This window comes from Neopelma chrysocephalum, unplaced genomic scaffold (assembly GCF_003984885.1).
Source record: "Neopelma chrysocephalum unplaced genomic scaffold, ASM398488v2 Primary Assembly neopelma1_74, whole genome shotgun sequence".
Lineage (NCBI taxonomy): Eukaryota > Metazoa > Chordata > Aves > Passeriformes > Pipridae > Neopelma > Neopelma chrysocephalum.
Window position 1 is genome coordinate 7373477 of NW_020897735.1, and position 25123 is coordinate 7398599.

A 25123-nucleotide genomic window follows, 5' to 3' on the forward strand; every position below is an offset into this window, starting at 1 on the left:
GCTGATGTGCAAGGTTGATGAAGTTATTTTGTGTAATGATGCGCTTAGCTCAACCAAACTCATCATTTTTGTGCTGTATCCGTGCACTCTGCTTTCCAGAGCTGCTCTTCCCACTGCCTGGGGACCAACTCTTGCACTGGCCAAGCAGAAGCTCTTGCAATTCAGCCTGGGGGAGCTCTGCCAGTGTCACAGTTGTGCTCCAGCTGTGACAACGCTGAGCCGTTCGCTTGCCGCATTTCACCCACCAGAAATATGTGTCAGAGCTGAACAAATAACATGCAACATAAATATTCCTTGAGTTTTTCTTAGGGCTGTTTAAATAGGAGATAGATTTCTTCTCCTCACATCAACTTGCCATGTCTCTCCTCGAAATGTTGACAGCTAAAATTGGATTCTGGCCATGATCTTACAGGATCTCTGAGTCCCGCCATGCTCGTCCTGTGAGGGGCTCTATGTGATACTCCTCAAGTGCAAACTGTGCTACACTTCTGCAATACTTTATTCATAAGGAAAACCTTCAGCCTGCTCTTTTTCCATCTAGAGGAATGCAAACATTAACCACAGAAGCACTGAGTACTGGCTGACTGGTTTTATTATAAGCCACAGCAGAGTTTGAGCCATATCCCCTCTCAGTTTATCCCTCAACCAGCAGAAACACATTGACTTGCTTTACAGTTCACGTGCTGGAAAGGAAAGGACAACCCCAAGACACCTGCATGGAGTTTTTGGGGAGATTTGCAGCAGAATTGAGGGGGTTTGTGGGAGGGTGAGGGAGCAGAAGGCAGCCACGTTACTTCCTTGTGCTCTGACTCAAAAAAAGTGCTTCAGCAGCTTGGCTGGGGCTGACATAAAGGGTGCTCTGATGGCTGGTTTTTTGTCATGGTCACCGTCGCTCTGGGTCGTTGGAGCTCCATCACGTGTGGTCCAGCACCATCTGCGGAGGATGCACAGTCTGTGCTGCACCTTAAACACAGGAGACAGGCAGAGGCTCTTCCTTAATCACACCCTTTGCCTTTCCCAGCCCCACAGCATCTGGATTTGGCATTAGAGTGGCAGAAGCCTCCTCAGTTTCCAGCACTGCCTCTCCACCGCAGCCCTCCCATGAAGATCACTGCACCTTTCACCATTCGTTTCCTTTTTCCCTCTCTATCTTTCCTTTTCCTTTTCCTCTCATTAGACTGCACTGCTGGATTTGCATCCAAAGTGTCTAGGAGGCAGAGATCATTACCCCTTAGCAAAGGAATCTGGTGCCAGGGCACCACTGGGTACCTGGGAGAGGACCACACCGTCCCCCTCTGTTCTAGAGGCACATCAGTGCTCTGCCCACCACTCATTATTGGTGTAAAAGATTAAGAAATTATTCAGAAGGAAGTTGGACACTTCCAATAAGACATGCTGCTTGTGGAACTGAATGTAACTGTTTTAATTTCTTTTTTTTTTTTCTTTCTCTCTTCCCTCCTTGCCGTCCCCAAACTAGGCTAGAATTACTTCTTGGCCAAAGGAAACCCCAGGCTCCTGGTTCAGTGAATTCAAGCGCGGTAAACTGGTAAGATGCATCTTGGTGCTTTCTGTTTTCCTTAACCCCTGTCATATTTTACAGAGTAAAATGGCTCGTTGGCCCAAAGAACAGCCTTCCACATGGTATAGTCAATACAAGCGGGGGTCTTTGGTAAGTGGCTCACCTTGGCCCTCGAGCCTTAATCAGAGCTCCTCATCTGCTTTGGTATGGCCAGACCTGCTGCACTCTGCATGCTGGACTAATCACCACCACCAGCCACGGCAAAACATTTAAGGTGGAATACTGAGAAAGAAACAAAACCCCGTGGAGGCACTTTTTTTTTCCAGTCTGCTTGACTGGGAACCCGGGAACGGGTGATGAGCTTGGCCCTGTGTTGGAAGGGGGCACGGTGATGTGCTGGGGGACCCTGCAGAGATGGAGCTGTTGTAGGTTTGTCCTCACAGGGCACTGCAGGATGTCTGCATCCCACAAGGATGTCTGCATCCCACAACGAGGGCTGTTGCTGTCTTCTCATCAGTTCCCATTATGGCAAGGGCAAACTGGGTGTCCCCATGTCCCGCAGCAATGGGGCCTTGTCCCAAGAGCTGAGAGACCCCTAAAGTGATGCTCTAGCCCAGAGCTGTCACAGCCTGTGCTCACTGGTATCCAGGTTGAGGGTGTGGATCTGCACATATCTGGTCTGGGGCAGGTTTTCCCCAAAGGATGGATTTTGTCTCCCATACTGGAGATGAGCCACACCAGGGACTCCCACACCCCTCACGGAGCTTGGGAGACATGAAGTCACTATTTTAGAGGAAGATTTCAAGTCGCCTGCATTTGCCAAGTCTGATGGGCAGGGTTTTGACTGAGTCATAATTAAGGATTTTTTCAAGGGAGAAGAACTGCTGTAAGGTCAGACAATATTTGATGTCAGAAAGGCAGCAACACACAAAGCAGAGAAAGCTTCTGTAACAGGACATCCACTTTGTGGACAGATCACTCCCATAGAGACCAAGTGCTGGTCAGGGATGTCAGAGCAGCAGCTGATGAGGGTCAACCAGATCTCCTTAAGCAACAGAAATCTCCCCCTTGTGTATCAGTTCATGTAGGATTAGCGGAATGCAGATAATGAGCTCAGTCAAATGCAGAGAATTAGGGTAGATCATTTATCCAGCAGATAAAATCAACCTGCCCCCGAAGGCAGATGCTCTGCTGTGTCACATTGAGCTGCTCCATGAAGCTGTCCTCTCCCCAGGGAAGGGGGTTCTTGCAGTGCCCCCCAAACTTCCACCTTAAAAGGCAAACAACCCAGAAAATCACCACGTTGTTTCCCTGCACCGCATTTCATCGCCGCTAAACACGTTTTGCTCTGATTCTGCCCACAAGAAGGACGTGGCTTCTGTAGCTTTTCTGCATTATCAAGTAAGGCTTCAAAGCCAAGGCTTCAGCCTCGTGGCTCCTTGGAGGGCAACTACTCATAGCTTAATTACAGAGCACTTCATCAGTTAATATTACACAAGTACCTTCACTTCTCCACATTCCCTGCTTCTTTTTTTTCCAGTCTATCAGCTACATTAGAGGCTCAATTGTCAACCTAGAGCTTAGGGCTTATCTTTTTTTAAATAGGAATTTCTGGTGCTACTTGGAGCTCTTTGTTCCATCTTTTCGTATTGTCATTTTCTTGCTTTTTTTACCTTTCCTGCTTTTTCTATTTGGAAAAAAAAAAAGCCACCAGCACGTAGAAGACCTACCCAAGCAATCCACAAAACTGTTAAACATGCAAGCCATGAAAGCAAAATTCTATTTACCTCTTTATTTTGAAAGGTCCTCTCATTTCAGCCCAGTCTCTACTTGAAGCCATGAGACTGGTAAATTAAGGAGATATTTGCCTGGTGGACCCAATCTGTGTGTAGATGGAGGGAATGAATGAGTTTCTGGGTGCAACTCTGCTCCTGTTACTCCATGGAGAAGGTCCCTGGTGTCTTTCCATGCAGGCTGAGCAGGTTTTTTGGTGGCAGAGCCCATGGGAAACCCCAAATTGGAGGGGAAGATTTCCACCTGGATGTTTAGCACTGCTGACAGGGGGCTCCATGTGAATCCTGGAATTGCACAGGGTGTGCAGCTGGGAACACCCAAAGTAAGAAGGACGTAGTAACTGTGCAATACAAAAAAATCAACTTGTTTTGATGCTTCCACACCATCATTAATCGATGACACAGAGTACTTGGAGCCAATTTCTTACCTTTTCTCATGATGCAGCCAAGCTGCATTTAGAGGGATAAGAGGGTTGCAGATGTTTTCTTCTGCTTTCCTTCTGTGTGTGTTACACACAATTCCCAGTAGCTCTAACAAGGCCTGCCACCCATCCCATCCCATTATCCTTCACAGCCATATGGTATCTGCCACAGGGAAATACCAGCACAGGGAAAAGAGGAAATGACTGATTTTTGCAAAACTGTTCCCATGAGCAAACCTTATGCCCACAACCAGTTCCCAGTGGCTCCAATTGCAAAGCTGGGACAGGGCTTCACACAATCTGCTGAGGCTGAACAGCATTAGAGATTCCTCAATGAGCAGCCAGGCTCCAAACCAAGCTCTGAACTAAGACCAAATAAGAGCAGTAGGTCCTGCAGGTCAGTAGTGCCACATGGCACTGGGTGTGTGCCAAGTGTTTGGCATTTTGTGTCCCCTTCCTTCCACGTCCTGGTGGTTTTCTGGTAGCTCTCCTGGCATGCCTGGCTCTCTGCTGGTCAGTCATATTTAACTCTCAGGAGGACAGTGCAACAGCATCCTGACAACCGGTTGGTATATTTATTTATTTTTATTACCTTTTTGTTCATTGTTTTGTTACCTGGTTATGAATCTCTTCTACTGTTTGCAGCTCGCACCACAACTTGATGTCTCGTGGTACCTCGAAGGAAACCCCACTGGTTTTGTGCCTGTGTTTTTCTCCTGGTTGTTTCTAAAGAAACCCAACTGTCCCTCGAGGGCAGTGGCTTGGTCATGGCTGGAGATGCCACCTCAAGCACAGCCAGTCCATATGTGCAAACTCATTTTGTGTTTGCTTCTTTGGCGGGGCACAAATATCCCAGAAAGTCCTGAATCCTTTAAGTGCTGGAATTGGGTTTCAATAAATTCTATTTTGCAGAAATGTATTATAGGCACCATTCTCCTGCTTGGGAGAAAAGCAGCCTGATGGGAAGAACGGAGCAAATATCAGTGTGCAGGTGAAACCCTGTGTTCACAACATGCCCTAAGGGCAGCAAATCCATTTTCCCTTTACCTGAGTGCAGCCTTGCCAGCCATGGCAGCCCCCAGTCCTTATCAGCAGGAACAGGATTGCTGCAGATCAAGTGCAAAGATTGTTTGAAACTCCAGTGTTTGGTGCCCAGGAAAAATGAATGGGAAATACCACAGAGTGTGCAGAACAAAAGACCCACAGCAGCCAGGAAATCTTGTCAAACAGGACAGAAAAATAAAGCCCCAAACCCTTACAGGAATCTGCTTTCTCTCCTCCTCAAAAGCTGGAGAAATATGCTCAGTATTGGCCTAAACTTGAGACATATATCCCCAAATTTGCAGCCTTTTGGGTTGAATTCCCCTTCCTTTTGTCTCCTGCCTTGAATTAGCTTTATTTTTTTAGCTCGTGTGCAGCAAGAGTCTAAAATGCCCTTTGTTGGCCATGCCCTGGCCACAGGAGGACCAGAGCAGCCCTGTGGCAGGAGCAGTGCCTGCACCCCAGTGGGGTGGTGACACTGGTGGTCCTCAGAGCCCCCCAGACACGTGTCATCCCCCCTCACTGCCCAGCCTTTCCCCTTCTCCGCCCCTCACAGCTCTCCTACGTGGACTCGGACGGGAACCCCATCGGGGTGGTGCAGATGACCTTCCTGCGGCTCCTGAGCGCCTCGGCCCACCAGAACATCACCTACAACTGCTACCAGTCCGTGGCCTGGCACGATGCCACCACCAACAGCTACGACAAGGCCATCAGGTTCCTGGGCTCCAACGACGAGGAGATGTCCTACGACAACAACCCCTACATCCGAGCCGCCCTGGACGGCTGCGCGGTACGTGGGCAGGGCTGGAAGGGGACACCCTGAGGGTCTCTGTCCCCCTCCTCGGGTTGTCCAGCACCATCTGCCTCAGAGCAAACCCCCTCCAAATCTCCTGTGCCTGTTGGTGCAGTTGTCCTGAGGGCGGTCCCCGGCACGGGAGACGTCGAGCTCGCTCTTCCATGAGCTGGGAATATGTGATTCCACTCCAGGTCAGGAGAAGCTGTAGTACCTCTAGGAATCAAATTGATCTGATAATCAAATTAACCTGCCTAAAAACCTCCTTTTAGGCTGCTTTTAAATGTCCCCCCCTTGCCTTTGCTCTCCCCTGTTTCCTCACACGGGGTGAGGTGAGCGATGACACCCAGTTGTGGATGAGTTTTGCAGGTTTTGACAATGATCTTTTTAACTGCTCTCAGGAAATCTTGGAGGGGAAAGTATTAAGGTTTGGCATTGGGTTGGAGGAGGTTTTCCTGTGTGCAGCCCCAGTAAGGCTCTGGGCTGTGCTGGTCATGGGGGTGCCTCCAGCTCCAGCCAGGGGAGCCCAGCCCAGAGCTGGGCTTTGCTCCGTGTGTCCCCCAGCCCTTCACAGGAGCCACCAGTGCCCCTGGGAGAGGACAAACCAAAGCAAAGCCTGACTCTGTACAGATGAGATGATCTATGGGATGCAGGACACAGGTTCACACCCCTGCTCATGTTTCAAATGTGACTTCTAACATCTTTCTCTTTAGCTTTTTCCCCCCATGAGATTTTTTTGCCCAGAATGAAGCTCTCCCCTCCCCTTCCAGCCCACCCTGCTCCTCACCTTCCCTTCAGCCACCAGGAGCAGCCACAGTTTCCAGAGGGGCCCAGCATCCTCCCTTTGCTTCTGCCTCTTTCTATTGGATGCCTGATTTGGGTTTAAACTCTTAAAAATCTGCCATCAGGAGATAAAAATTTGGCAAAGCAGGTGCTGCCTGCCTTTATTTTGAGACCCAGCTTGCTGGTGCAAAAACATGCATAATTCCCACCCTCTGGAACTGCAGTGCTTGAAGCCCACGGGACAGAAAGATTGAGATGTTTGACAGAAAAAGCTCCCCACATAATTTGAGATTAAAATGGTTCTGTTCTGGCACAAACACGATTTTTGCTGTAGGAGCAATGAGGAAAATCAGATTAGAATCACTTCTTTTAACATGTTCGTGGAGAGGGAAAGGGCATCCAGTCTGCTTCTGGAAACACTCAGAAGTTTATCCTCAAGTACCTCATATCTCCTGCTGACACAACATGTCCTTGGTAAAAAGTGCCTCCCTTTCCCTTCTGAAGTCTCAGGATGTTGTAGGATCACACATTTCACTTGTTAGGGTGGATGTGCCAGCTGAAAACCCTTTGGGTTTAAATGTGCCATCATTCCTCTCCCTAATGAGGAATACTAGGCCGAGGGGGAATGGCTTTAAGATGAAGAAGGATAGATTTAGATCGGATATTAGGAAGGAATTGTTCCCTGTGAGGGTGGGGAGGCCCTGGGACAGGTTGCCCAGAGAAGCTGTGGCTGCCCCATCCCTGGAAGTGTCCAAGGCCAGGTTGGACGGGGCTTGGAGCAACCTGAGATAGTGGAAGGTGTCCCTGCCCATGGCAGGAGGTGGAACAAGCTGATCTTTAAAGTCCCTCCAACCAAAACCATTCCATGATTCTGTGATATTCAGAGGACTGTAGCTCCTTTGAATTTATTGCTTGGTTGCTTCTCGGAGGCAGCTGTTATACAGCCAGTCTCAGTGCTGCAAATAAATGATTGTGGCAAGAACTGAAGCTGTGGGAGCACCAAGAGGGGCTGGTCCAGCCCCAATGTGATGGTGGAGCACAGAGATATCATCTCCTGGCTCAAAACTTCGGGCATTGCTTCTAAATCAGCGCGTCCCAGTCCTTCCTCTGGGCAAGCAGGCTGTCAAATGGAGGTAAAATGTACCTTGCAGAAAGAGTCTCTGCATCACCTGGACTCCTGTAGCCTCCCTGGTAGAGTGTGCTGCCCAAACCACAGGCAGGATATTTAAGATTTATTTATTTAAGGGAGTTTATCGTTTACAACAGGTCCTCTACATTAAAGATGATTTTAATCCGAATCTTAGACCAGCTAAAAGGCTGTTAGAACCCTGCCAGAAATTTAGAGATACATTTAATCCAGTACTAGAACTGATTCAGGTTACAGACTTGGCCATGCTGGGTTAATGGTCAGACTCAGTGATCTTAAAGGTCTTTTCCAACCTAAATAATTCTGTGATTGAGCCCTGCTGTGTGGAAAATGAGGTTGATCTGCCCGACACGACGTTGCCGCAGAGGTCCTGGTAGGACCCACGCTCTGGCTGTGCTGCAATCAGTGGATCTCCAGGGCTTATGTTCAGACTGTTATTTGAATGTGTTTTTCCTGATCTTACAGCCCTTTCTCAGTAGCTGTGATACAGCCAATTCTGCCGAGACACACAAATCAGAGGGAAAGGTAGAGCCAAAAGCTGCTCCATAAATTCACTTGTTTGTGCAGCCTTGTATGCCCTCGGGTGCACTTCTGCTCCTCTAATAATTATTTATATTTTGGAAATAACTGTATGGCTACCAGGCACGATAAAAAGACAACATCACCTTGTGAATTCCATCAAACTTTAAATGTGATCTTTTCGGTAGCGCTCGGGTAATAGTCAAACTAATATATTCAAATTAAATCGCTCCCATTTGCTCAACAACCCATGCGTGTCCTCGGGGAGGTAAAACAACTATTGCACAGCCACAACAATTTTACCAGGCTCCTGTTCCAGCTTGGAGATGTGCTGACAGCAGAGTTGGTGTGTCGTGATCTGCATGGCAGCAAAGTCTGGGCTCAGGGTGAACATCTCCCAGGGCTTTGCTCAGTGGTCCCCATCCCACGTCTGGTAAATCTGCAGGGCAAATAAATCCGTGTTTTGTTGCTGGGTGACTAATTTGGATCAGAAAACGCCTGGGTAAGGTATCCCTGAGTGGTGAATGCTCAGTCATGATCATCAGAATGATGTTGGCTTGGAAGGCATCACCAGAGCTTGTCTCTCTCTCTCCCTCTTCTCCCCACCAGGCAAAGAAGGGCTATCAGAAAACCATCCTGGAAATCAACACGCCCAAAGTAGAGCAAGTACCTATAGTCGACATCATGTTCAATGACTTCGGAGAAGCGTCACAGAAATTTGGATTCGAGGTGGGACCAGCTTGCTTCATGGGCTAAGAGCCACCTGAAAACTAGTCTCCAAATGAGCAACCTCGTAACCTCATTGCGCCATTTAATTAAAAAAAAAAAATCTGAATAGAAAAAAAAAAAAGAAAAGAAGAATTCCTTGTCACATGCACATTGTGAGACTGGACAGCGATGGGTTATTTTTTTTGTTGTTTTCGTTTCATCCCTCATTTTTCCCGAGTTTTCCTCTGGGACACCTCTGACCCACAGTCACCACGGACGCAGAATTCCATGACCGACGGCCGCACATGTGGCCTGGAGACCTGTCCCTGCTGCTCCAGGGCCACCAAGCAGACCCCACCGCCATCAGAGACTTCTTCTCCTTCTTCTTCTTCTTCTTGTGAGCAACAGCAAGTGCTTGCCTGTAGATTGTTGTTTTGTCTGTTCGTTTCTAAGGAAAAAAAAATGGGAAAAAACTTGAAACTCCTGTGTTCAGCTTGATGTTGAAGTCCTGGCTCCAATCCAAATCCTGCCAAAGCTCATGAAAGGCATTTTGTTGTTATTCCACGAGATTTTGGATCAGCTCTAGCAAGGAGGTGTCGTGGCCAATCCCAGAAATTTTAGTTATCTCCATTGAGTTGCCTAATTCTACGTTCTCGCAAAATTTAGCTAAAGGTCACACTGGGCATCTCTCTCCCATGTATTAAAGGTGCTTATATTTTTATATGTTTGTAAGTAAATATTTGTATTGTATATTATTTTAAATGTTTGAATGTTTCTGGCTTCGAAACACGCACGTGACCTTGTGTGTATTAAACCCACCACCCTTTCCACCAGCAGCCCAGCCAAGCATCCACCTGGGAAGAAAAACTCTTGTCCCCACTGCCTCTGCCTCTTCCCAACCCTGAGCCAGGAGGGCCTTGGAGTTACACCCAGGATGACTCTTGGCAGGATGAGGTGCAAACCAGCCCCCCCAAGCCACGGTTGCCTTTTGGAAGGATTCACTTCAAAATTAGGAAATTAAAGCCACTTTTTAACAAATTTTCTACAAAACCCTGATCTAAAAGCAGGATCTGCTTCGAGTCTCTGCCTTTTTATGTGCTTGCTTAACATACATGTTTTAAATTAATTCTTCTTTTTTCCCTTCAGCATTCTTTTATAATAATAATTAAAACCAAATCCATCCCCAGTGGCAGGTTGCAGCGGCAGGGGAAGTCCATTTTTGTCCTCTCTGAATATCAAGTGTAAAAAAAAAAAAAAGGAAGAAAAAAAAAGGTGCTTTTTATTATTTTTACATGTCTCTGTGGTGCTATCTGTTTGATAACTTTAATACAACACTGGTGATACCCTGCCACTGGCCAATCTCCCACCAGCTCTGCTTTTCAGCCACTTTCAGACAGACTTATAAATGCATGTCACCTTTATATTTGTTAAGTAGAAGACCCTCTCCTCTCCTTTGTATCGCAGCAGCTTTTACGTCCGTGCAGAAAAGGTACTAAATGTGCTTTCTGTTATTTCTTACATCTTCTTTTTTCCTTTTTTTTCTTTTCTTTTTTTTTTCCCAAGACTATCCACACGTTTTTCCCGGTGGTAACCAGAGCAGATTGTACTCAGTGCTGAACGTTTGTGGTGCTAATTTATGTAGATGTCGGGTGTCCTGACGCGGTGCCGGAGCCGTGTGGGTGCTGCCGGGACTCTGCAATTCTCTTGCTGTTCCCACAGTGGCTTTTTTTTTCCACGGCTCACAACGTGCTGACACCATCTTCTTTTTCCATTTGTTTTTTTTTTCTCCGTGGCCGTTTTCCTCGTTTAGATCTCTCAGCTGGAAAAAAATAGATGTTGTGGGGCGGGGGTGTTTTTTTTTATTATTATTATTATTATTTGGCCTGGAGTGTTACAGCAACGCTTGAACCAAGGGGGATCTTTCACCATAAAGGAAAAGACATCACATTTACTGTGAAGAAAAGCCTATATATGATGTCTTTTCCCCCCTCCTTCCCAAGCAGAGAGCAGCAGCATCCGAGGAAGGGAGGCCAAGCCGTGCTGGAGGGAGCGGCGATGCCGCGTGGTGCTTTTTGGCCTGGGAGAGCCGTGTCCATCCATCTCCCTTCTTCTGGAGTGTTCTCTCGTGGGCTTTGTTTTTTTTTTTTCTTTTCAATTTAGGAGAATAAAAGAATAAAAAGGTGCTACCCTAAAAACTGCAGACTCCGGCAGCAAAGCAGTGAAAAGGAATATATAATAATATATAAGGAATTCAGCTTCTCAGTCACCTTGGCAACAGCCTTGTTCAGGAACAGCGGGAAGGTCAGGAAAGGTTGCACATTCCTCTCTGCAACAGCAAAGCCATATATTGATGTATGTCCACACGTGTGCGTCCGTCTAGGTCATGTGATTCTGTTATAAATTTTCATCAAGGGAGCTTTTTTCTTTTATTTTTTTTTCCTTTTATTTCTTTGCTTTAAGTAAAAAAAAAAAAAAAAATTCCTCTGTTGAATTCCACAGTGTTGTAATTGTACTGAGCTCCAAACTGTTCCGATTTCCCCCAGACCACTTAGCTACGGTATATTGCAATAAAATTACTACTTGTATTTGCAGACCTTCTTTTTGTGTAATTTTATTTCCCTCCTCCCTTAATATATATGACTTGAACAAATGTTGATAAGAAAAATAAAACCTATGGAAAAAAAATTTTTTAGTACATAAGGCCCTTTTTAAAATATAGTGTCAAATGACATATTGTACATTTCTTCAAAGTCCAATAAACATGTCATAAAATTTAAGTGTAATGCCCATAAGAGCTATTTTTAAATATTTTAAACCTGTGTAATAAAGGAATAAATGTAATAGATTTTTTTTCAATAAATCAAGTTTACTGTTTCCACCTAAACCAACGTGATGTGAATGTCTTCTTGAAGTTGATTGCAGCAGGATTTCTCTGCGACCCTGAGGAGCCCGAAGAGTTCATCAGAGGAGCTGTGCAAGTGCTTAAAGGTAATATATACTGTAAAATATAAACCAAACCGAGCAGGGAGAGAACTTCCAGGCTTGGAATTTTATTTTTTTTATTCCTTAGTGAGAATCTCCAGTGGACCCAACAGTGCAAAAAGCCAACCTGGGGATTTCGGTGCCTGGGATCTGGATGAGAAGATCGAGTGGCCACCTGCTCTCCACCTCCACACCAGCAGAAATGTCACCAGAGGACACTTTGCTCGGCACCACGGCCTTGGCTCTTCCTGATCTTCTCACCCTGAGACGAATTCAGGAACAAACATTTTTCCAGCTTCTCGGTGAGCTCCTCAACCCCCAAACTCATCCCCAGTGCGCTGTTGTGTGGAGGTGCTGGGGGAAGCAAACATGAGGGACGCTTTGCTTACCCTCTCCTCCTTACCTCCATGGGTTTCACTCCAGGGATGTGCAGGAAGGTGACGGATCCTCTGGGAAGCACTGCAGGAATTGCAGGTCCCTGCCCGCCAACACCAGCACCGGCCGCCGGATCCGCGTCACTCTGGTTCTCAGGGGCTTCTTGCAAAGAACATCTGGTTGGTGCTGCTGCTCTGCAGGTTCAAGAAGATGTTTGTACCTTCCAAATGTGATGTTTGCAACACTGCAGGTGCGTAAGGTCCAAAAACAGGGGCACGGGCATGAGCCAACTCTTGCACTGACCAAGCCAAGCTCTGTCTCCCCTCAGCCTCTCCCCTGCGTTCTTTGGCTGCAGCAGATCTTTGATGACCTTCACTCTGTGCTGAGAGGCAGATCTCAGATGGAGGCAGATGTTCAGATAACGAGCCAAAGTCACAGAATCACAGAATGGTTCGGGTTGGAAGGGTCCTTAAAGATCACCTCGTTCCAAGCCCCTGTCATGGGCAGGGACACCTTCCACTAGACCAGGTTGCTTCAAGCCCTGTCCAGCCTGGCCTTTAAAGTCCTTTAGTCTAAGTATATAACTTATAGGAGTAATTTTCCGAAATCTTGGGGTATTATGGCTAAATCTTCATCCAAAGGGACCCCAGAAAAGCAGGGGTACCACAGTTGAAGGAATAAATTAGGGGAAAGTAACTTTAATTACTTTAACCTGGCTAGAAACATTTAACTTACATCTTGATTTTGCTTCAAGGTGACACTAACCCATCCATGCTGACTTGCCAGTTGTGATTTGCACTCAATAACTGCTGGTTGCAGCAAATGCCTCAGAGCCTCGCTGCTGAGAGAAGCTTTGATCTGCTATTAGGAGAAAACAGAGATCTGAGGAAGGATCTGACTGTTTCTGGCAGTGCCAGACACAGAAGCCATGGCAGCTTTTTCACCTCTTTTCACATAACAAAGTCCGTGATTTAGTGCTGGAGCTACAAAGCTGTGACTCCACCAGGTGAGATACGGAGGGGAATTTTTAGAAGATCCACAAAAAGAGCAGCAGATAATTGAGACAGAGTGTGAGCACCCAAAACAGCTCAGTTTTCCTGTGAGGATGGAGTGGGGATGGGGTTGCTCATCCCAAACTCCCACAGCAGCTGCCCCTCCCACCTCGGGGATGCTGCACAGGGGCAGGACCAGGAGCCCAAACCTCAGGATGCAGCAAAGAGAGCAAGAGGACCAAGCCCAGCACCCAGGGCAGCCCTGGAGGGAGCAGAGCAACACCCACCCCTGGTACAGCTCAGGGAAGGGGAGTTATCCAAGGGCAGCTGATCCTGATGGTGTTTCCCACAGCCTTTAAAGCAGCTGAGCCAGCCTGGGCGGGGAAGGGGTGTCTGCAGGGCTGTGGGGCTGCTGGTCTGCTTTGCTCTGCATGTGGTATTTTTTTCTGACAGGCAGAGATTTAACTGGGCTGGGATTTATGGAATTCTGTGTGTTAAGGAAGCAGGTGAAGCCTGAAAAGTTTTCCCTGTCCAGTCACCTGAGCTGACCCAGGCGTGAGGACACGTGCCTGTGCTTCCTGGCTGCTGCCACAGGTAAAACAGGAGTTGCTGTGGGACTTGCTTTCTGCCTGTAAAATGGAATTGTTCTTTGGTTTATTTTTTAGCCCTGCTCTGGAGGAAGAGGCCAAGGCCCTCATGATGGCTGTGTGTCTGTTGACTCCCTGTCTTTTATCTTGGATTCCCTTGGCTCGCTTCACTTAACGGTGGGACTCGGTAACCTTAAAGGTCTGTCTCAACCTAAACAATTCTATGATTCAACTAGTGGAGCTCTGGCTGTCCCTAAAAAAAAAAAAGCACATTCCTACATGTTTTGGAAGAGCAGGAAGTGGGGCAGAGGAAAGAACCTTTGGAGAAAAGAGCAAAGCAGCTGTTTGGAAACACAGCTCCCTCAGGTTGCGCTTCAACCCTGGGGCTGCACCAGCAGTAACCAGCACATTCCTGTTTCTCCTGGGAGCTGGTGGGGAAGGGAACCGGGATCAGCAGCCCTGTACCACTTCCAGCCTAACCTGTGCCATGCAGGGACACCCTGTGATCACACCATTTGCTCCCCACAGGACACAGCAGCTCTGGTTGGGTTGTGTCCTGCAGTTGTTACCTCCCAAAGTGATGTTCCTTCCCAGCTCCTTAAATACCATGTTTAGAAGAGGCTGGTAAAAATAAAAATGGCCAAAGAAGAAGCGTTGGCAACGATTAAATTTAGAGACCAGATCCTGGGCATCCCTTCCCTGTGGTCTAGGTGAGTTTGGGGAGAATTAAAACTGTGAATGGGTGTTTTATACAAAGTATTGAGCATCCTCAGTGAGACTAAAGCTCTTCTGGAAAGACAGGAACAGCAAGACCAAGTGGGAGGCTTTAATGAGAAGGAGAGAGGATTGTGCATGAATTAGCATGAAGAAAATATGCAAATTGTTGGGTAGAGTGAGGCTTTCACAGCATATAAGAGAGCTGGAGCTATTCTTGTTGTTCAGCTGCTTTTTGTCCTGCATCTTCTCCCCAGCAAGTCTTGATTTGACTTGGGTTTATTTTTATTAATGTCTCAAACAAAGGATTAGAATTTATCTGACCCACAGCTCTCAGAAAAGAAAAAAAAACACAAAAAACCCTCTCCATGACTTCCTATGAGAAAGAGCAAGTGAGCTGGAGATGCCTCTGGCAGTTCATCACCACCTGTAAATTAAGCTACAGAGTCCCCACAGAAAGCTAATACAGTGCAAGTCAAACGTGTCTCTTCTCTTAACACCTTGCACAGGAGCTGTGCCTCTGCAAATTCACTTTCCTGCAGCCCAGACAGACAATTTCTATGTTTTTTATATTTTTTTAACACGGATGGTCTGACAGGACAGATCGTTGCTGCACCAGTGAGAAGCATCAGCCTGATCCTCGTGTCACTTGGTACTGAAACATTGGTGTCCCTCTGTCATGAGCAGGTGGGAAGCAATGGTTTATCATAATTATCCATAAATTATCACTGCATATTCTGGTTTTTCCTGGCTTTCTGTTTGCTTTCCATGTACTTCCCTTTTAAGGCAAAAGCAACCTTTGATGGCAACCTGGGCTGATGTTCTCAGCATCAGTCAGGGGCTGTTTAACCAGGGCTGCTCTCCTGCCATTACACAGTGGCCCAAAACGTTACATCCTTGGAAATAATTTACTCTTAACTCATCCCTCCCTCTGTGCTTCCAGCTGTGGGGAATCCAATCCCCTTTCACATCAAGGAGAGCTTCCTCCCAGCATCTTCTCCGGACCTGCTCTCGCCAAAATCTCAGCTCTGAAACCAGGTTTGCTTTTGAGGAGTGTTAATGTGCTGTAGTTTTATTTATGGCACCTATTGCCACTTCATTTATTCCTTGTAACTTCTCTGGTTGCAGATTTTTTTTTCCATCCTGGGGCATCACGGCAGCAAAGTGATTTTCTCCAGAGGCACAAACTCAATAGCTCAGACAGACCCTGCGTGTTCCTACCTTCCCAGCAAACAAAACTTAGCAATTTATGCTTGTATTTAATGGGTTTTCTCAAATAGCCCGGAGCAAAAATAAACACCCCAAAGAAATCAAACACACGAAAACCCCTGAAGAAGAAGCTGTTTTCTCTCCTTCAGAGAGGAGCCAACATGCTTGTTTTTTAAGAGATGCATAACGAAGGGAGCTCTGAAGCGCTAAAATTACATCTTGTAAGGCACAGGCTGTCACACTCAGAGGCACCCCTGGAACTGCTGCTCCACACAGCTGAACACGGAGAGCAAATGTGCCGTCGTCAGGCCCTGCGTTGGGACTTAATGTTCTCATTCTGCCTAATTATTAATATGTTAATTTGACAATGAGATGTTGTTCTTCGCAGAAAAATTTTCAGCTCTCTGCTTGGCTGCTTTTTTTTTTTTTTCTTTCTTTTCAGCTGCTCCTCAGCTCAGCAAATTTTTCTTTTTCTCTGTGTTTCTTGGCTCGGGGCAGAAGATCAGGGGATGCACCTGGGGGCTGCTTTTGCCCCATCCCTGGAAGTGTTCAAGGCCAGGCTGGATGGGCCTTGGAGCAACCTGGGATAGTGGAAGGTGTCCCTGCCCATGGCAGGGGGTTGGAACAAGATGGGCTTTTAGGTCCCTTCCAACCCAACCATTGGGTGATTCTATGATTCCCTAAGCACCCCAAGATGCCAAGGATATCCAGTTCAGGTGACCATTGTGCTGTCACTGACTGCCAACCTGACCTTGGAGACATTCCCTAGCGCGGCCAAACCATGATCCCAGACCTGGCTGAGGTGGATGCTGGGCTGAAGCACTGCCCTGCAGCCCCAGGGATGGGTCTGGCTGTGGTTGTGCCATTGCCTGGGGATCCAGAGGGAAAAGATGCCCTCACTGTGCCTTTTTAAGGGCAAAACTTCACCTGGGCAGCTGAGCAGGGACCATGAGCTGCTGGTGGAGTCCTTCAGCCAAGAGTGGTCTTGCCCACATTCACAAGCATGGTGAAGACTTTGGTCTTTTTGGAATGTAGCAAAAATTCACATCCAAATATCTTCTGGGGGCTTCCAGACAGAAACCTGGGTTGGAAAAGTGCCTCCCTTCAGCCCCCACATCCCCCAGAGCTGAAGCATCTTCGTCACAGGCCAGACCCCAGCTTGGAGCTGCTCCTTCCTGCTACCAGCACGAGGAGAAGGCAGGAGCCACCAGAAAAATGAAATAAAATAAAATTGCCCCTCCTTTAGGTTTTCTTTTGCAGCAGGTTGATCAGACATCCTGTTGAAACGGAAATCAAAAAGCTGTGCCAGACTTGAAACGTTAATTAAGATACACAACGGGGAGAGAGGGGGAGAAGGAAGGAGGGGAGAGTCTCTTCATGAATTATCTGCTCTGGGAGGCGGCGGCTGTGGATTCCACAGGCATCTATCATTTTGGAGGGGAAGGAAGGCAATTGAATCAAACTACACAGGAAGTTTGTACACCAGCATGGATTTAATTTTCAAACTTCCAGCAGGCAAAGATTAACCTTGCCGAAGGGCGTCAGCAGAGTGGGCAGAAATGTAAAAATTAATCCCTGCTATAAGTTTCTTCAGGAGGAAACACTAAGCAGTATTAAATATTTATTGTATATAAATACCTTCTTCCCCACCTCTCCCACTTTCTTGCCTGATTTGCATTTCAGTTGCTTCTTCCACTAAAGCCTCTTTGCCCAGCAAGGCAGCGAACCTGGTTCTTGCTGTGAGAGTGCAAGGGTTTGTTTTCTCTCCTGGGTAAGGCGGAATAATTCATTTGCCACCTTGATTTTTCCACTCCCTCCCCTCTGAAGATTGATACCGTGGCACTTAGAGGGGAGAAAATCAAGTTGTGCTGATCTATGACCAGACACTATTTATTCTCATAGAATCTCATCTGCAATTTTGTTCGGCGTCTTCGGAATTAAAATCCCTTTGCAATCTCTCCAGCTGGCTCAAAATGTGCCATTTCCCTCCCTTTCCCTCTCAGATGTCTCTCCCCTCTGCTCAGGGCACACTGTTATCCATGATGTGATTCTGCTTTATATTCAGGTGGTTGTGGAAGTTTTGGACCATAAATAAAGCTCCTGTGCAGCTTGTGCAGAATGATTCTGAGAGGTTTGGTGGTTTTTTTTTTTTCCTTTTATTATTTCTTTTCCTTCTCTCTTTCCCCTTCTATGTTTCTTTCTTCAGATCTTGGAATGGGTGATAAATTAATCATTTCTTCCCCCGTAGCAACCGCCAACGTACAATATGGAGCTGATTCCTTCACACCTGTGATGGAGACTTGGAGGTGACCCTGCAAACGGCAGAACAGAGCCTGTTCCATGGATCCTGTGCTGCCTGGGAGGAGCAAACCAGCCCAGCACAGAAACGTGGCTCAGCACATTAGTCCTAGAAAGCAGCTTATGGTCCCAGTGTCCCTCTGGTGTCCCCAGCACAGGGAGCAGGGACAGCCTGGCCAGCTGAGTTCACGCCTGAGGGCATTTCTGGAGCAGAGGAAGCTGCTTCCTGCTTTTTGCAGGGATTAAGGTGGTGTGCATGGGTAATTCCTGCTTGGTGGGATGATGGGACTTGGGCTGGTGTGCCCATGTCCCCCAGATCCTGCCCCAGCTACCTGGAGCAGACAGGATGTGACCAGCAGGGCTGGCTCGTTGCAAAACATTTATTTTATTTTATTTTATTTTATTTCATTTTATTTCATTTTTCTCTGGTTAGAAATACAAAAGCACCTGAGTGAAGGTGGAGATGAACACCCCACCAGGTAGCACAGGGTCCTTGGGGCTACAAACCACCTTTAGCAGACCCAGCTGCCCGTTGCCCCCTCTATGACCTGGATAATCACTGCCTGTTATCCAGGGCTGCTGGTCAGCAGAGGCAGGAACATCTTCAGTTACACCTGTCTGACCTCGATTTGCTGAAATAAGTGGACTCAGCGAAAGGGAACAGCCTCGAGTTGTGCCAGGGGAGGTTTAGGCTGGATATCAGGAAAGATTCCTTCACTGACAGGGTTGTTCAGCACTGGAAAAGCCTGCCCAGGGGAGTGGTGGAGTCACCACCCCTGGAAGGATTTAAAAGACAGAGAGATGTGGCACCTGGGGACGTGGTTTAGTGGTGGCCTTGGCAATGTTTGGACTCGATGATCTTGCAGGGCCTTTCCAGCCTCGATGATTCTGTGATTCTGTGACCTGAACTCTGGATTAGCCCACCCCTTTTTGGGGCTGCACAGTGTGACCTGATGGTACACTGCAGGTTCCAAGGGCAGAGCTGCAGGATCTGGTTTGTGTTGGTGCTTTTTACCTCAGGAGCAGAGCCTGGGTGGCTCCAGCTGAATGTGGGGGGTGAGGACCCCCTTAATATGCTTGCCAGAGGCTGCCCAGCCCTGGCATTGCTCCAGAGCTGGTGGTGTGTGGTCATGGAGGAGACTCCATTCATCCTCCTCTCTCTGCTCGGGAGCTTTCCTTCTGCTGCCCAGGGGAAGGGCTGGAAAGGACTCACAGAACCCACCAGGATGCATTTTCCTGCTGTTTGCTGGATCCCCCCCTTTGATTTCCAGTACAAATAACAATTTGTGACTAAAAAGGAAATCCACCTGAAAATGTCTGTCCCGTGGAGTCATTATCCACTTGAAAAGGCTTTTCTGGGGCTGATCCAAGCCCTTTCTCATGGCTGAATTTCTATTTATTTTTTAAAAGCACGAGATTTCATGTTGTTTTGTTTCTAATTTTCTAGAGAGCTAATCGGATTGGCAAGCAGAGAAAGGAGCTTTCAAGGGAGGCAGCTGCTGAATAGCAGCGAGTGTATAAAGCTGGGTGTGTAATCCAAGCTTTACCCACAGCCTTATTAAGATCTAGATGTTTTATTACGGGCATATATCCAGCTGGATTTCATATTAAGTTTTGTGATTTTTCCCTTTCTCCCCCCTCCCCTTCCCAACATTTTTTTTTCTTCATGTAATTTGCTGCCTTTTGCTGGAGGAGTCTCGTTTAACTGGTACACGTGTTGCACTGAGCAACATCCTCAATTTAAATGGAAATTCTATCAATAACAAATGCACTACCTCTCCTCACCCAGGGAAGGGTTTAGAAACATCATTCAGAGATAAAAAAAACCCCACCAGAGCTCCAAGAAGAGCCCCAGTCCTCTTGCAGAGGCCAATTGCAGATAATAAACTGCCCGTTTGTTTGCAGCCAAGATAGTGTAAATTATCTGGAGGAAATATGAGTCCGGTAATCAAGCCTGAAAACTGAAAATGAAGGCGAGGGGAAGAGGGAATCTCATTATTGTGGTGACTATTATCGTTTATTGCAGCAGCCCTGAAAGGCTGGGGCTGAAAACAGGGGCCAACGTGTGGACAAGGAAACGGAGACAGAAGCTCCGGGAGCAGGAAGGAGCTGCAGCAGATGCGAGGAGCAGCTGGGGAGAGGAGGGTTGGAGTGACCCAGCCAAGGGCACGAGGAGTTTGAGGTGGAGAAAGGGACTAAATGCATGGCTGGGCCCCAACCTGTCGCCCTCTCCGAGTCTGCAGCTTTTCCTACCAGTTTTCTCGCCTCATAATTAATTCATTATGTTTATCTCAAGCCTCGCAAGGCACTTCTTAGGGCAGAGGTTTTTCTGTCTCGTGTAGTGCTGTGAATGCCCTGTAACACATCCCTAAGCCTAAACATAATCATGAAAAAACTAAATGGGGTTAAAATACTTCCATCCCTTTTCTTGTGAGGAAAAGGGAGAAAAGGGAGGAAACCTAATAAAAAAATATTTCATTTTCCCGTCGTCATTCAAAATTCCAGAAATCTTCAGAAATGGCTCTTTTCTGGTTGAGAAACTTTCAAAAATGAGAAACTTTGCCAGATGTCCATATTGTTAAAAAGCCATTTGCTCCTAAAAGAGATGCTTTGAGGAGAATTTTTCAGGCGACTGTAAAAATAAATCACGGAATATTGCTGCCTTTGACTGCTGAGATTTATGGGTGCTGGGAAGATGATTTATAGGGAGTTGCATAAAGCTGGTTTTTCTGATGCACAAAATAAAGCAAGTCCTGGACTCCACCCCAGCTGGGGCAGAGCACTGATGCTCCATGGGATGCCAGTGGCACCACATCCTGTGGCACTAAGTGAGGATCAGATCCATGGATTTCCTTCCCATGTGCAGGACTTGCATTTTTACCCCCTTTTGTGAATGTCAGGGTGCAGGGAGAGGCAGTCAGGCACCCCCACTCCATGGCTCTGACAGGGCTCTCACTGCTCCCCTTGTTTTCCAGCAGCAGAATTCCAGATCCACAGGTAAATCACCTCCCAGGTGTGTGTTAATCAAGCAGGAGGATGCTCAGCACGTCTGACCATGACAGAGGTTGGGTGGGATAAACACCTCTCTCCTTTTTTACAGGTTTCACTTGTTAATCTATTTTCTGCTGCCCAGACCACCAGGTCCTGGTGGTCCTTGACCCTCTTGGCTGTGACAGCAGAGAGCCCAAGCCACACAACCCGTGTGTGACAGGCTCTGCCTCACATCACCTGCTGCAGGGCGGGTTTTGTCACATGATGTGGTGCAGAGAGGCTCCAGCTCCCTCAAAGATGGGAAAAAAATTCCCAGTCCTGTCCAGATTTGGGGTGTAGCTGACTTTCTAAATCTGTCGTGCTTCATTTATCACTGTGAGGGATCCGCTGCCCATATGGTTAAATACCAAAGAAGTGCAGCCTTGCAAATATCTGCTCACCCGGGATGAATAATTTTGGTTGACAGGCAATCAAGAAAAGATTAGTATTTTCGTTGTCATCAACAACTCTAAGACACTTTGGAGAAGTTTCCATGTCCTTTTCCCTGCAGAGCTCTGTGGTGTCTCACAATTTGCTGATGATGATGATGTCAGGGCAGTTCTCTCTTTCCCTGTCCACTTCATCCCAGAGTGCAAAGCTGTTTGCAAAACCCATCACCTTCCTCAAAAATAACACAAGCAGGGCACTTCCACCTTGTGTCATAAATCATGGCAGGAAAAATGAAATTATAGGAGCTTACAAGACCCACTAAGCCCGGGCCGATGCTGAATTCATCAATCCCGTGGCATGGCCAGAGCACAGGTTTCAGCTTAGCCCTTCCCCTTAGACTGGTGTTGCATGAAAAAGATATTTCTGAGCCTGTGACAATGACAGTGGCGAGGAGAAATAACACATAATCATCCATAGTGTCTGCCTGGACTGAGTTTCCTTCAGGAAAGGCTGGAGGAGCCACCTGTGTGAAATAAAAGGCTTTAAGGAGCAAAGGAATCAATTTTATCCAAAGCTGTTTTTCTCTGAGACTGAGGGATAGATCTTCTTTGCCCTGGTGCACATCCTTGGTTAGTAACTGGAGTCTTCAGCATGAAATACTGTGTGAGGAAACTACATTTTCATTCACCAGAGTTTTGGAGAGAGGGAAGGAAAGGCACTTCCCAAGGAGCACGAGAGCTGTGAAAGCTCTTCAACACCTTTAGTTCCTGTGTAGCATCTGCTGGTATTTTATTTTTGGCACCTATAAAGCATCTATTATCCCTGCTGAGTTTTAACCCAGTCATGTTTGCTTATGGGAAAATAAGATCACACCACATAATAAATGAATGCTGGAAATAAACTAATTAAAAAAGCAGATTATTGGGAGAAGGGAGGTGGGCCTGGAGCTGCAGAGGGCTGGGTTGCCCTGCAGAGATTCAGCAGGCCCTTCAGCCATCCAAAGTGTTTTTTAGAGGGACTTATTCCTCATGCTAAAGCTAATGACTGGTAGAACCTCATCCCCCCAGGGCAGCCCTTTCCACTGAACCAAAGAAGTGGTGTGATTTTTCCAGGGTGGAGGAACAAGGAAAGGTTAACCTATTATTAAAAACTTCATTAACATGCTAATGATCAAGAAACTTCTGCTAAAAAATCATTTCTCTCTGATTACCTCCTCCCCCACACCTTTCCCCAGGATGGTGCTAAAAGACTTATTACAGGATCATAGAATGGGGAGGAAATGGCCTTAAAGATCATCTGATTCCCCCTGCCATGGGCAGGGACAGCTTCCACTGGACCAGGTTTCTCCAAGCCCTTTCCAGCCTGGCCTTGAACACTTCCAGGGATGGGGCATCAACAGCTTCGACATCATCTCACAATTCCTGGGGCAATTTCCTCTGGTTGAAGCTCCAGGGATGGATCCAGCTCTGCAGCCGAGGGCTGGGAGCAGCTCATCTTCCAACCACACGGAGAAATCCCCTTCCAAGGGTCATGCAAGGATCAAACCTGGCTTTCCGGAGCATCCTGAGCTGGGGGTGGCCAGCAAGGGGGACAGGCAGCTCCTGCCCAGCTCCAGCCCTGTTTTTCTGGCACGGATGGGCAGACAGGCGGATTTCCAGGCCATGGAGCTGCTTTTCCCTCTCTCCCCCTGCCGTGAGGAGCCTCCTCGCCGTGACTCACAGCCGGGTCCATCTGTCCCCGCTGAGCTTCCGCCCCGCGCCGGCAGGACCAGCAGAGCTCACTTCCCTCCAAGAAAATAAAGTGAAATGTTCCTTTGGAGAGGGACCATCAGCACAGGGTTGGTATTTCAAGGCTTAACTATTGAGTTTAGTTCTCACCAGCTTTTGCTCGAAGGAGTTCTCTCATTACCGAGCTCAGAAGCTGCTGACTCATTTATTCCGTTCCTTTTAGGCTGGCTATATATATTCCAGCATTAGGGAGTGCTCTGGATTTCAGGGACAAGGGGGAAAGGGAAAAGAAGCTGGAAGAGAGAGCATTACATGCCCAGCCTGAGGTTTGCTGTAATGGCTTCAAATGAAATGATGTCCCGTAAAGATCAATATGTTTTAAGGGTTTCTCACACACTGTAACTTGTCATTGCTCCAGCTCCAGGGAACTGGGGCACTTGCAGAAGTGTGTGTTTCCAGGGAATGTGTGTCCTGTCCATCATCACAGAGGGGCAGAGAAATTAGGGATCTTTGCCACCCCCTTCCTTCAGCATCCTCCATGTCTCCTCCTCACCATCTCTGTCTGCATCAACCTTCAGAGAATCACAGACTGGTTTGGGTTGGAAGGGACCTCAAAGCTCATCTTGTTCCAACTCCCTGCCATGGGCAGGGACACCTTCCACTATCCCAGGTTTCTCCAAGCCCTGTCCAACCTGGTCTTGAACACTTCCAGGGATGGGGCAGCCACAGCTTTCCTGGGCAACCTGTGCCAGGGCCTCCCCACCCTCCCAGGGAAGGATTTCTTCCTGATATCTATCTGAACTTCCCCTCTTTCAGTTTAAAGCCATTCCCATCTTTCGTGTCACTCCATGCCCTTGTCAAAAGTCTCTCTCCATCTTTCTTGTAGCCTGTTCTTCCTCCCTGTTCATCTCCATCAACTCCCCGTTGCTTTTCAATTCTTCACTGCAAACATTTCCCGGCTCCCATGCCTTGCACGCTCAATTATTCCTTCCCTCTGCTATTATTTACCAGTGTGACGCTCCCAGATTGGGTCTCCTGTACAGCAAGGCTATGGAAACATTGGATTTCAATGGATTGAAAAAGGGAATACATCCTTTTTGGCACAGACATCACATGCTGGGGGTTGTTTGGTGTCTCCTCAGGCAGGTGGGACCAAATGCAAAAGTTTTCTGAAAAGAAGCTGCTTCCTTCCCCTGCTGAACTGAGGGCCTTCAGTTTAAGAGCACACCTGAAACTAGTTGCTTTACCTTTAAATAAATGAAGAGGGAAGAACTGAATCAAGTTTCCAGACTGAGGTTCTAGAAGGGATTTAGGCACCTGTAACATTTGCCCTCTGGCATCACCTCCCAGCTCCCCCTCTGCTGTCGAGTCTCAGGGCTGGGATCAAGATCTGCAGCCGCTGAGAATCACCCTGGGAAGCTGAAACAGCCAAAATAAAGACTTGGCTTTGATGGCTTTCATGCAGTTGGCCATGAAAACCATCCCAAAGCTGTGATCAGGAATCTGCAGGTACGTGTCTGTGGCCCCAGCGTGTCCTCGCTGAGCATTGCTGGTAATGCGATTTTTAAAAGTAAATAAACATGCGAAAAGTGTCTTTTATAGGTCTGTTCTGACCTCGTGCCTGGTGGTGATCACTGACAGAGTTATTGACCTGATAGTTTGCTGCTCTTAAGAATTTTCAAAATGCCAGGTGGGTGTTCATAAATCAAACAGCCCCACACATTTTTCTTGTGGAGTCAGAGCACTGCTGTGGCTGCGTAAATCACTGTGTACAGAGCCTTTATTGGGGGTGATAAATCTCAAAGCTCTCACCTTTTTTATTTTTTTTTCTTCTTTTCCCTTTAATTATTAAAGTCCAAACTGAGAAGGAAAATGGCAAAAACCCTTTGTAAACTCCGTGGTTTTGGGGGGTATTTCTGGAGTGCTCAGAGAAAGGGAGACAGATGGGAGAGGTGGGTCAGATCTCCTGTGCTTGAATGAATTTATTCCTCTTCGAAGCTGAACTTTTCATTTACAAAAATAGCCTATCTTGGTTTTAAAATCGAGAAAACACCATCACAAACATTGAAGCATGGCTGCTGTTGATATTCATCT

At 47.2% G+C, this 25123-nt stretch overlaps 1 protein-coding gene across 2 annotated transcripts in view; it reads left to right on the forward strand.

Annotated features, from left to right (window-relative positions):
* The window catches only part of COL5A1 (collagen type V alpha 1 chain), a 147485-nt gene extending 135876 nt beyond the window's left edge, over positions 1-11609 (forward strand). The window contains exons 64-66 of one of the 2 annotated variants that reach the window (XM_027687762.1): positions 1478-1546; positions 5332-5565; positions 8627-11609. In XM_027687762.1, the coding sequence (XP_027543563.1) occupies positions 1478-1546; positions 5332-5565; positions 8627-8773 (450 nt within the window). In that variant the 3' untranslated portion in view covers positions 8774-11609. Of the gene's footprint in view, positions 1-1477; positions 1547-1600; positions 1670-5331; positions 5566-8626 lie in introns of both variants that reach the window. The other variant, XM_027687763.1, reaches the window with a different exon arrangement.
* The last annotated feature ends 13514 nt before the right edge of the window (positions 11610-25123 follow it).